Genomic DNA, 13,146 nt, shown 5'->3' with positions numbered 1-13,146 from the left:
TTGGGCTTCAGTCCTCTTCCTGAGGGATCCATCTCCGATCCGAACGTTTTCATCTTCTTCATGATTTTTGATACCGCTGTCTTGCTGATTTCGTAGTTCTTGGCCACTTCCCGTTGCGTTTGACCGTTATTCACATCACGAACAACCAGTTTCCGGATGGACAACGGAATGGAACCAGAAATTTATGCGTTCTCCATATTTTACAACTTATTCGAATGTAGACACCTGTTTGAATACTCCAGAGCCAAGCCAGTTGTTTATGCAACGTCAAAATACACAAAACAAACAAATTCGAAGGGCCTCGCGATGGAAACTTATCGAAATTATATACATTTTTGAGTTGAACACTTTATTTTGCCCATTTTTTTTGGAATATTATTTGTTTTTTTTTCTATCAGAAAAAACTTTCTTTTTTTACCAGCGCAACATTAACAAAAATTAAAAAGAACATAATAAACAATATTTTAAAAATGATTACGATGTGTTTTCGGTGAATTTCAACCAGAAAAATGAAAGAAATGATAAAAAAATAGTTTGGACACTTTATTTTGCCCCTCACTGTATGAAAATCATCAAATTACTTATTGTAACACTTCTTGGATAAGCAAACAAAGTTTTTCGGGATTTTCCCAACAAATTCAATTTTGATTTCAGTTTCGAACTCTTTAGCTGTTCTGATAGGAACAGATTTTTGTCAATTTTTTACACTACGTTGAGGATTCTGTCTGTTTTTTTTAATTCGAGTTCAAATTTGTTTTCAAGCTATGTTTAATTTTCTTGTTGCTGAAACCGTTTAATTGCAATCTCGGACGTATCAGCTCAATCTTCGTTGAATGGAAGAATATTCCAGTAATATGCTTGTTTTCAAAGCGATTTTCTCTATATTGCGTTTACGAGTCAACACATCTTCATATGATTAAAAAAAATATATTTTAGAATGTGTTCGCAAAGAAAGTAATAAAAATGAATAAAACAGAAACTAGAGGCTTCTTCTCGAAAAACTTCATTGTTGTTTCCTTATCTAGGAAACCTGATTTTGTACAGTTTATTTTTTCTGAATTGGAGCTTTATATTTTATGTCATTTTTGTTTCCCGGAAACAGTTTTTAAAAATCGATTTTTTTTAAATTAATTTATTCAGTAATGTGTGGACAAGGTATTTTGGATTGAATAATTTTAACAAACATCTATACATCGCTTAGTTTAACTTTTAACATCTTAAACTCGGGTTTGCTTAATTTAACACTAGAAAGACCGCACCAGTCAAAATGACTGGTGGGACGCTTTATTTGTTGAATATCTTTTAAACACTACGCTCTAAAAATTCGCAAAAAATACGACTTTTCATGAATTTTGAATCTCTACAAAACTGTGTATTTTTTATTTTTCTAGCTCTTTTAATTAGCGAGAAAAATTTCGCCATGGACACTCGGACCGTGACCAGTCAAAATGACTGGTAAAATTCACAAACCTATAATTCAAACAAAATAAATTTTTTTTCGCTTGCTTTTGGTTTTATTTGCAATCTACATTCAAGACAAAGAGCCTTAGTTGATTTATGGTGGGCAGGAGTGTGTCATTCGCTATGAAATTATTGATTTTCGATGCGAAGTCATGAAAATTTGTAGAAAAAGTTCTCGGATCGACCGCTGTGTGGCGCTTCAAGCACTTGACTCCCAATTTTTTTAGTCTGTTTTGTTGCTCAACTATAATCGAACTTTCTGTCAAAATTTGGCGAAATTTCATCAAGATTTGTAAAAGTTATGCTAGTTTTAATACATGTCCATTCGAGTAATCGAGTAATTTTAGGTGATAAATATGTTTTATACTGAACTTGTATGAATAAAATAATTATGAATTGTGTACTTATTCATTCAAATTTGAAGACCTTATGTCTATTAAACTGAGCAATTTAAATGATTTTTTTTTATATTTGATTATTCTTCATATGTTGGTTATCCACCATGGGTGCACGGATTCACCGCAGTTTCTGCCCAAGTATGTACATGCATTCTTAGATTATTAAGTTCGACAAATTTCCAATTCAAATTCCCTTACAGGTATTCCGGCACCCGTGTATAAAACTGGCAACGCAATGAACATTCTTTTTGAACATTCTTATTATAAGAGGAAACACATCTTACCTGTCGGCAACTTACGGGGTTTGAACCCTAGAGTTTCTTGCCGATACCGGGAATCGAACCCAGTACACCTGGCATACCTAGACTAGCCTCACCTCACACCAGTCTATCTGATAGACCACATTGGCGCTAAGATTTCTTAACATGGGTGCACGGAATGGCTGTAAATTCGCCGTTGATAATTATATAGAAATAAATAGTTTTCAACTTGCTTCAGAACACAAAATATTTTTGAGTTAGATATGATAGGCATTTGAAATGCAACATTAGTCAATCGAAAAACTTTTAAGGAAAAACAAATCAATGTGTACATTTGACAATGTTGATTCATTATTTTTATTTCCACTGTTTTCCGTCACACGACATAACTTGATGCATATAGTTCCTAAAATTCACTCGATCCATGATAACCGTTTTCCAATTTCTTTGATGTTGATCAGATCTTATCAGATAAATAAACGATGGCAAAAACCTGTTTTTTAATAATAAATAAATAAGTTTATTATTTCAAGATATAATTGAAATATTCTTTTAAAGGAATGAAAAAACGGAGCTTAAAATAAAAATCATTATTTAAATAATTATGTCTCAGCATGAAAGACATGATTTCGACTTTGGTTTAGTTAAGATTTGTAATAATGCTTTTTAAAAAATTGCAAAAAGTCCAATATTTGATTAAAACGCGGTGAATCCGTGCACCCATAGTGAAAAACCATGTATATAACACAAATTTTTATTTGAATCTTTAAAAGTCTCTATTCTTTACCTTTAAAATGCAAAAAAATTGATTTTGGATGAATGGCGGTGAATCCGTGCACCCATGGTAAATTGCTCTACTTATATAAAAAATATGCTTCAAAACCTACAATATCAAGTATAATTTATAGGCATCGGGTTGAAAAACTTCAGAGCGATGGATGCTAGAAAGTATCTACTAAAACAAAACTGAGGTGAAACCGTGCACCCATGGTCAATAACCATAGCCATCTAACATGTTTTTATTATAAGATTGATAATGTGATTCAATTTTTTTGATAATTATTTGACATATCATTTTATGACATACACGCATTCGTCAACTATGCCAAACTGAGGTGATTCCGGGCACCCATGGTGAAAAAATATTTCAATTTTATAACAAAAATGTTATCGAATTAATAACAAAATAATTTCAAAAGAAAAAAATTAAAAATATTTTGATAGAAAAAATTTCCCCTTTACCAGTCATTTTGACTGGTCACGGTCCGAATAGGTATATTCAATTTGCCGGTCCTTCTAGTGTTAACTATTCCATGATAATGATGGTTTTGGAGGATCGTTCTTCTTTTGTGAAGGAATAACGTTCAGATTCTGCTATAGATCTGCGCTGCATCAAAATCGAAAGTCATATTTATCAATGATAATTTAATGCACTTTTTCTAATTTCGCCAATTGCCTTTCGGTACTCCCCTAATTATTTTCCACTTTCGTTCACACACGCAAAATTCTTTTTGCTTTTGTGATCCAAATGTTTGTTATTGTTACGTTTTATTTTTTGTGCAAAGATATGTCTTCCAGATTCGACGCTATATGTCTAAAATGTTTCCGGAAATTGTTATTTTTTTTTTCAACTAATAAATAATGTAGTTTATTACCTTACGAGTGATTCATCATTAATTCTAAAAAAACCGTTATGCTCTAGACTGGAAAAAATATGATTCCGGGTAGGTTTTCCTCGCATGTTACAATTTGGAACAAAACAGTTTTAAACAACCTAAAAAATAACATATATTGAATAATATTCGGCTTTAGAACTACGCAGATTGCGTAGTTAACCTTTTCTTACCTTATTCTGTAATCTAATCTTGATTAATTGTTCTCTTAACACCAAAATTTTGGTATTTTCCCGTTTGTTTTAAAAAAATTCTATGTGTCTTGTCGTTTCAATCCATAATATCACCCTTTTGATCGCAGGGTCCCCTGAGAGTCGTTTCGAATGGCTGCAAATCGCCAATAAGACCAAAGAAATCATAGCAAGCTACGAACAGACAACTTTTGCAACCGAAAAAAAAATGCATTCGGAACTCACATTACATGTAAGGGAAACGAAGAAAAACACTTTCTTATTCCTCCATGAATCACTATAAAGCTGTTTATTATTTATTTGAATTTTCATTCACGCTGCACTTCCTTATTATCAATTTGAAAATAATCCCCTTTTTTCACCAGCAATACTGATATAAAACGCCAGTCAGTGTACACTTTTCCTGGGAAATCAAATTTGGATTTAGATTAGAATCGAATCTGTACTTTTCTTTCAACTATTAGGAATTCAAACGTTAAAATCACATTCTTCTCTATTTGAACTTTTTCTATTCTGCAAACACACACCTCTGGACTATAATCTTTAGATGATCACGTACTTTTCACATGAAAAAAATCTCCGAAACCTAGGACCACACATAAACCACGACGTGAATTTTACATAAACGTTTCCTGCTAAAAAATCCTGCGACCAGACGAAAATCTTCTGAATATACTGGATTTCACTTCAACTACAAATTAATACCTAAGTTTCAATTTTTCACTCGACCAAGGCTTGGTAAGCTCTCCAACCTTTACCGAATGAATATGTTTGCAATAAAAACTGCAAGGATTAATGACAAATCGATAACTGTGAGAGCATTTTATTTTAATTTTTAGAAAAATAATATGACAAATATTTGTCATGAGGAGGTTAATTCAGCTATATCTTTTCAAAAAGCTATGAATCAACTGAACAATAAAATATGAAAATGCTGCACAATTCAATCGATTTCTTTAATTTATGTTTACTAAACCGTTTAATTTTATTCAATACCAATTTTTCTAATTTTTTTTGTTAACTTGTCTTTTCTTCCCCAGGGTGATTCACCGTTCGGCAAGTCAGAAGCTTATATTAAACTAGAACAACTCGGAGAAGGGTCCTACGCAACTGTATTTAAGGGTTATAGCAAGTAAGTTGAATTTCATTTTATCTTTATTTTTCAGACACGTCAAATAATTGCAGAAATGAGCAACGCTCTAATTCGGATAAGATTCCAAAGGCCAGCTGATATGCCACAGATATTAAGAACCTCTTCATTGGAATAGAAACAACATTTAAATTGTTGTCTGAAAAAGATTTATTTTTTTTAAAGGTAAAATTATGCTTCAAACATTTGAATATCAGTTGAACATAAGCATAATTGAATTGATGTTGATGACCCCATTGTGAATTTCTTGTCTTAGAAAATGAAACACGCTCTCGTGTTTAACTTTCGGCAGCGGAGAAAATATGAAAATTACGTTAATACCAAAGAAGAACCAACAACATTCCAGATTAATTTGAAATCAAAACTTTTTGCTCCGTTTCTAAGACGTTGCCGTATACGCTCCCCTCATTTGAAATGTGACAAAAATTTCCACCACCACCACAATCCTCAACACTGGTTTTGGCACCTCTAAGAGATATAAATCCCTCTCAGAAAAAAAGAACAAGAAACGTGCCGCAATATAAATCATTGTATTTGTGTTTCAGCCACTCCGCCTTATGATAACGTTCTTCTAGGTTAGGAGGGCTAAGCCCGAGAAGTACAAATTTTGAGGAAATTAAATTACTCGATGCTATCAATTTACTTGACTGCTTCCGTTTGAAGCCGAGCAGGAGGATTTAAGAGCGCGCGGCAACAGATCCATCATGATGACGACAGGGATTAAATGAGGATAAAGTTAGAATAGATATTTGTTGGATACATTTTTAATTTATTGCTGGGTTGTAGCTGGCTATCAGTCTCTACGCGAAATCATGAGTAATATTTACATTTTTTATTGTAGAGATTAATTAAAGGAAACACCACGAAAGGAGTAAAGGCTAACGAACGACACTTATATCTATGTTGATAATACTCATTACTAAAAAGTAGACAAAAACGAATATTGTAAGAGAAAACCAAGAATGATGAGTTTCTAAATATTCAACTCCAGATATGTCAATACTCAAAGTTCACCAATAAAAAATATCAACGCTCTTATCACAGCATCTAAATCCTTGCGAAAATCTCACCGAGTGAACTTTCTCGACAAAGTTCAAACATACCTCTATCCATCTGCTTTAGTGTTTTCAGCTTAGCGTTGAAAACTTATGCGAAACTTCTTATGCCCGCCAGGAAGATGACTGATGATGGCAAACAGGATAACCACAAACTGTTCGGGATGAAAATTAGCAAGAGAAACTTTGCCAAGCACTGCAAAAACCAGAACAACATCATCGTCCTCCGATAGCGGTCAGGATGTCAATCAGTTCGAGCTATCAACTTTTTTGCCCAGTTGTGAGTGGGGGTCACCATTTGGGTCTTACACAAGAAAGGCTGGACGACACTTTTTCGCTCGCTTTCGTCTCCCGCCTTAGGACACGACTTTATCGATCGTTGAAAGTCTAATTTATAGATAAACCGTTCTTCAGTCGATATATTTTTCACAACACGCCATTTACAAGTTTTCTCGCAATTCCATCCCGGGGCGGCCTGCCGATCACGGCTCAAATAATGCTGACAGAACCCAGAACAGAATCCTTTCCGTGTCGCAGCGAATCTTTCATCTTGCTGTCTGTAGGAATCCGACAGAGAAAGCTATCGATTTCCAGTTCCGGTGCGCTATGCTTCATTTGGTCTCTGGACGATTTCCTGATTCCGTCCGCCGAATCGAGAATTGGCCCCCAAACCAAAAACGCAGCAAAAAGAAAAGGGATGTGATGCTGCTGCCGTGACCCACTTTCAACTAAATTCGGTTTTTATTTGTCATTTCTTCACGCCTTTGCTTCCGTTTTGGCATCGAATGCTTTTTTTTCTGCGCTGCTGAAAAGTTCCGATCTCCGAAGCAGAGCAATTTTTTTCGAGGAGAAAAATATAATCCGTTTATATCGGCTTATTCCCAAGCGCATAATTTGAACTTATTTCTGGATGGGAAGTCAAAACATGGAAAACAGGTCGATTGGAAAACATACAAGATTAGGATTCAGGTTGTTGTGTTGCTTTCCGTTCGATTGAGCATTGGTAGCAGCAAGATACTATGGATAGGAGATATTTTTTTCGATTTTAAGTAAGAAGTGTTGCATAAACTTTTTTGCTTACAGGTTTTATTATTTTTGATCACTCAACATGACCATTTGCTCCAATAAATGAGTCAAATGAACTAATGTATACATATTTGTATCAATAAAGTATCAGGTATTTTGTTATCTTAATATTGTCTACTGTATCCTTGTAATGTTACTGTCACGAAAATCCGAGACCACTCATATCGTCAGTTCATATTTTGCATTATTTAAGAGAAACACACTGTTTTAAAAATTATTTTCAATTATTACTTTTAATCAAAACATTTTTACTATACGATTTTAATTGAAAACGTAAGCTTGAAATTATTATAGGGTGATTTGCCAATCTTTGTCCCCTAACCCATTGTTGCACAGCATGACTTAAATGGTCAATATTTCAGCTGTTTTTCAACTTTTCCTCAAAAATAATACTGAATCATGTAATTCGGAATGTTTTCTGATGATATGAGGCTTTTGTGAAATTTTCTGCTGATAAGTGTGTATCTTACGACAGTTTTAATTTTTCTTGTTTTTTTCGCGCGGTTTTTGTGCTAATTGTTATCAAAAACCTTAACATTCCTTCTACGGCAAATAAGGTTTTACGCCAGAACAAAACATTTTTCGTATCAATTTTCTATACGAAACGTTTGTTGGACAATTTTAACACCATTATTTTGAAAAAATATTATGATCCATACTTAACCAGAAAATATGTTGGATCGTGCAACAATTGGTCCGCTCAATCTCCTCCTGCCCCATTGTTGTACATAATTCCGCTGCAAAATTTGTTTGGAAATTTCAAATTTATAAATTCGTATACCTCCAATAACTTTGTTTGGTTGTTTTTACAGTTAAAAATAGTAATAAAAATTTTGGAAACGATTGATTAAGTCCTGAATTATAGCAACGTGGTTTGAATTAGTAAAGAGGCTTGTACGGAAAAATCAAAATTTTCATTCAAAAACCATCAGAAGCGTACTGAAAGTTCAAAAAACATAATTTTGTATTTTTAAAATATTTCTTGGTTCTTGCAATACATTGCATGTGAACAAAAACTAAACCTTACTTGTGCCCCAGAAATGATATTCGTTGTCATACAAAAAATTCAAAATAAGTAAATATTTTTTTAATTTTAGTGTTTTGACAGCTAACTTGAAAGCTGGTTAACCGGATGAAAATAAAAATCGCATTATACTGCTTTGCATAGCCAATAAGTGTGATGATTTAAAACTTTCGCAAAGACATGTCATGAAATTATTGAAAACTTCAGAAAGCAAATCCTGCAATTTTACAATACTTTTCAATGGATTACGATTTTTTATTTCGAAATGGTTATAACTTTTTTCATGAAATACTTTGCTTCTTCTCATCCTGGCAAACAATTAATCTTAAGAATGGGCAAAATCAATAATGTAAAACAAAATTCATTTCAAACTAATTTGAATTTCTTGTATATGTGAAAAGTTCTTCTTGCATACAAATTGTCATACAAAATTGAACACGTTCATTGACTACATGCAACTAAAACAACTCGAATGGTCTATTGATATGACATGTTTTTTTCTGAATAAGTTGATATTAACGTTTAACTAGTAATTTTAGTAAACTCTGGGTTTTTATTAATTATTTTCCACTCAGAATTTTCGATTTCTTTGCACTCAATGTTGATTTTTAATAATTAATTGAATAATTCAAAGACACTTTATATATCCATAAGTTTATTTTTTTTACCGTCAAACCTTAAAAATGAAGTTTTGAAATTATTAAACTCGTTGAAAAAACTTATGTATGTATGAAAGTCGGGCAATTTGCATAGTCTGAAAAGTGTCAAAGTCAACTCAACTGCATTGGTTTTGAGAGACTACTTTTTTATCAGATTTATTTTAAAATCCTTTATGCCGACCATTTACTCAACATTTTATGCAAAGAATCTAAAAGCTGTTCTGCAAAAATCTGTTTCTCTAATTTCGTGACGACAAATCTAAAAGAATTTTATTCCATGTCAACAACGATCCCCTTGATATTGTTATTAATATTGTCAGAATATTGTACAGGAGGAAAACTACGACCCTCAATCCCAAAAACTAGAAATCGAAGGTTGGAAGACCCGAAATATTACTTATCTGACGTGCAAATTTCTCAGGAATTCGAATCTGCCGTCGAGTTTCCGTCACTGGAGACATCTATGTGAAGCTTTATTAAGCCCTTATCATCCAGAAAATTAAACATTCATAGCTTTGTGAAACTTAATTTGATCCAAAACAGTTTTTCAGCCGGAAAACTCTTGAGAAGCATTTCTATGTGATGTGATTGTTTCCTGAAGATTGATGAAATGCTACTAAGGTTACATTAATACAAATAAACCCACTTATATGAAAAAGATATTTAAATCAATTAACTTTTCGAAAAAAAAAATTCTTATACAAAATTGTATATCATGAGCATAAATCAGTCAAACGATCTGAAATTTTGAGCGTGGTTGTGTCCATTTTCAAGTTTTAAATTGAGATTGATTATGTTAAAATCGATCGACGTTAAAGTGAGTTCAAAAACATTTGTTATATAAAATCGCATCTTCTTCGTAGGGGTAAAAGGGGGCAAAACAGATCACGTTCTCTAATCTTTGCGCCTGTTAATAGCCAATTAAAAATTAAGCATTAAATACCTTTCAGTTAATTCTATGGGATTTTAAAGACATAAAATTTCATGTCCGTAGGACATATAAAGAAAAAGGCTCAACACTGGGCAAATTAAGTTAAACAACACCCCACTCAAATGGCTTCGGGTAAATTAAGAGGTGGATTTGAGTTTCTGAGAAAACTTTACGTGTGATAAATGCTATTCCAGACACTCAAACCGGCGGCTTTGTGTTTTTTTGTTTTTGGGCCGAATTGGAATTGGAAAGTGCATTGGACGGTTTATGTGGAAGACCCCCCCCCCCCCACCCCCTCATAAGGGGCCGTCTAAAAATTAGATTGCATTTGAACTAGAAGTTCTCATAATAAGCTTCCGTAGCAAATATCAGCCTATTCGACCGCATCATGACTGATTTTTAAAATGTGCAACCATTGGAAAAAATCGGACAACATTATGCACAACACAAAGTTTGCCTGTGCAACTATTGGGCAAAGACAAGCTGTTTTAAATAATTTTTTAAATGTTTATGTCACTTTTTCCAAACACATGAACTTTTGGATCTTGTTGACCAATCTTGTATGAGCGCATCGACAAACAAAATCGAGTGAATTTGGTTGAAATTACTAAAATACAGCATAAACACCAAAATCATGTGCTTAGCTGTGCAACGATTGGCAAATCACCCTATTTGAGAGCAAAATATCTAAAAATGATACGTAACGATGTAAAGATTTTGCTTTCATTTCGTGCTCCTGGTTCACTCAAAATGTATTTTCTTTACGGTCTTTTGCTACTTTTTAAAAATCTACGGAAGTTTGCTTTTTCATAATTTTAGAGTATTCAATCACACTCAAATATTGATAAACAAATACCTATCTAATGAAACTTTTTTTTTATTCAATTAGATAGACTTTTAACTTTTTCAGTTAATTCGTCTTTGTAATGCAACTTATATTTTCGAAGGTTTTTGCAGTAATTTGAATCCTTTTTTTCCTATAAGAAATAATGGGACAAATTTGTGTAAAACATGAGGAGCTGACCATGAAAAGTTATCGAGAAAATTTTCTATTCTAAAAGTTTTGAGAGAAACATTTGTCTTAATTCTATTAAAATTCGGTAGTGAAGTAACAGTGATGATATTGTATGATAATATTGAAATAAGAAACGTGTTAAGGGGAAACAAAAACAAATTAGGTATCAGCCAAGCAATTTTTAAATACGGTAATGCCGAGAGGCATATTGAATGTTTTTGTGACGTCACAAAAACTATCATTTTGAAAATTTTTATGAGAATGGCTAAAATTTTTAAGAAAAAAACGAAAATGAATTCCATTTTCAGTTTGATTGTGTTGTACGGCCTCTAATTGATTATGTTACGAAGTTTGTTTGTCCTTTAACGATTGCACATTTTTTTCCTATTTCATTATTAAATGCAGTGTCATCTTGAAACTAAAAAGTGCAAAAATTAAACAAAATAAGATTTAAAAAGATCTAGCTGGTAATTATTAAGTGTTCAACTGATAGGCATTATTTTTATCCAACCGGCTCACCATATGCAATTCTAATGTAGAACAATTAACATCGATAAATGATTGTAATTCAGTTTACTAAAATACCAATAAAAGTTTATGGTTTCGGCGATAAAAATTGTTTTTTGATTACTTTTTGTAATAAGGAGCAAAAACTGAACTGACTTGAACATTTTCATGGAATCGTTTGAGCTGTTTCTAAAGTTTTGCTAATTTGAGTTGGACAAATCCATATTTTAGTCTTCGAAAAAGTATTGTTTCGCACAGACTTATTGTTCTAAGAGATGCCTTAACCTATTTTTAAATGACTGCTTAGACATACCAAAATCAATTTTATCCAAGGGCCAAAAGCATTGGGTGGGTGCTTGGGACTAGCAGCTCATTCACAATGCACAAAACTCATGCTCTCAATTTGAAAATGATCAATAACTGTGCCGGCTACGTCCTAGTAGTCATTAAGGAATGAAGGAGGGATTGTTAGTAGAATACTTCAATTAACAAATTTTTGTTCCTTCGTATTCCAAAGATAAATTTAGAAAAATTCAGAAACAAAGCTACTCTAGAAACCGTCTATACGTCTGCGAATCTATATTTAAACTAGCTCCGGGTCAGCTACCCGTTTTACCTTCTAAAGCAGTGGTTTTCAAAGTGGTCCTTACCGCCCCCTTGGGGGCGTTGAGAGATTCGAGGGGGGCGGTGAGAGCAACTTTGAAATTTGAGGGGCATTGAAAGGGCTCAGGGGGGCGGTGGGTTCATTAAAAAATTCACATTTTCTCAAACTACAGAATTATTGAGAATTTAAATGACAACGAGTACGTCTAACGTCCAACAATAGAACGACAGTGAAGAACTCTGTAAACCAACCAAACTCTAAAACTAGGTTAATTACAAAAACATCTATGAGTTACCAGAGTTATGTGATTTTGCCTCCGCAGGTCTCAACACAGACACATTTTGTTATTATGAGATTTTGTATACGATTTGTGTACATTGATCTGGTTTTGTAAGTTATTTTGGGTTATACTCAAAAACATAAATTTTTTATGACAATTCTTGAAAGTTAAGATTTGTTTATCTTTAATTCAATTGGAAAAAAAATCAAATTCTGCAATTTTTCATGATTAAACATTAAAAGTTATTCGATTTTATACTAAAATGTGCATTTTATAGACCTGTAAATTATCAAATTTAGACTACAATTTTCTAAAATTTGTCCAGAATAGTTTGAAATTTTATTTTTTTTTCAATTTTATTCCAGACTTATCATTCATTCGAATCTTTGCTCATAAAAAAATACTAAATCAAACTATGCATTAAACTTTTGGTGCTATTTTACCGATTCAGCAGTAATTGTTTTGTGAACAATAATGGCAAATTTAATTGGAATTTTTTTAACCAAAATTCAGAAATAGGCGTTTTATTAAACTTTTTTTTCCCGAATTTGGAATATGTCCTGAGAATTTAATTTTTTTTTTAATATTTTTCTCGAGGATTGATGCAATTTATTTTGATGGAATTTTAAGTTTTGTTATGCTCTACAGTTTATAGATTATGTGTTGGCTTTTCAGTATTCTGAAATTAATTATAACACTTTTTATAAGTGCTTCATAAAACCTTTTCAAAGTATACTACAATAAAATGTCCAAAATATATGGTTTTTCAACGACCCAATATACATTTTTTATAAATATTTTCGAAGTAATTGACTCAGGGGGGCGTTGAGCTCAAAAATTTAGCAAAAGGGG

At 32.6% G+C, this 13,146-nt stretch overlaps 1 protein-coding gene across 1 annotated transcript in view; it reads left to right on the top strand.

The window, feature by feature from the left end:
• LOC129752850 (cyclin-dependent kinase 14) overlaps nt 1-13,146 on the top strand; it is a 172,701-nt gene that overhangs the window by 147,041 nt on the left and 12,514 nt on the right. The window contains exon 5 of the mRNA XM_055748635.1: nt 5,024-5,115. Within this exon, the coding sequence (XP_055604610.1) occupies nt 5,024-5,115 (92 nt within the window). The remainder of the gene's footprint in view (nt 1-5,023; nt 5,116-13,146) is intronic.

This window comes from Uranotaenia lowii, chromosome 3 (assembly GCF_029784155.1).
Source record: "Uranotaenia lowii strain MFRU-FL chromosome 3, ASM2978415v1, whole genome shotgun sequence".
Classification (NCBI taxonomy): domain Eukaryota; kingdom Metazoa; phylum Arthropoda; class Insecta; order Diptera; family Culicidae; genus Uranotaenia; species Uranotaenia lowii.
This window is presented reverse-complemented; position numbering and strand designations above follow the sequence as displayed.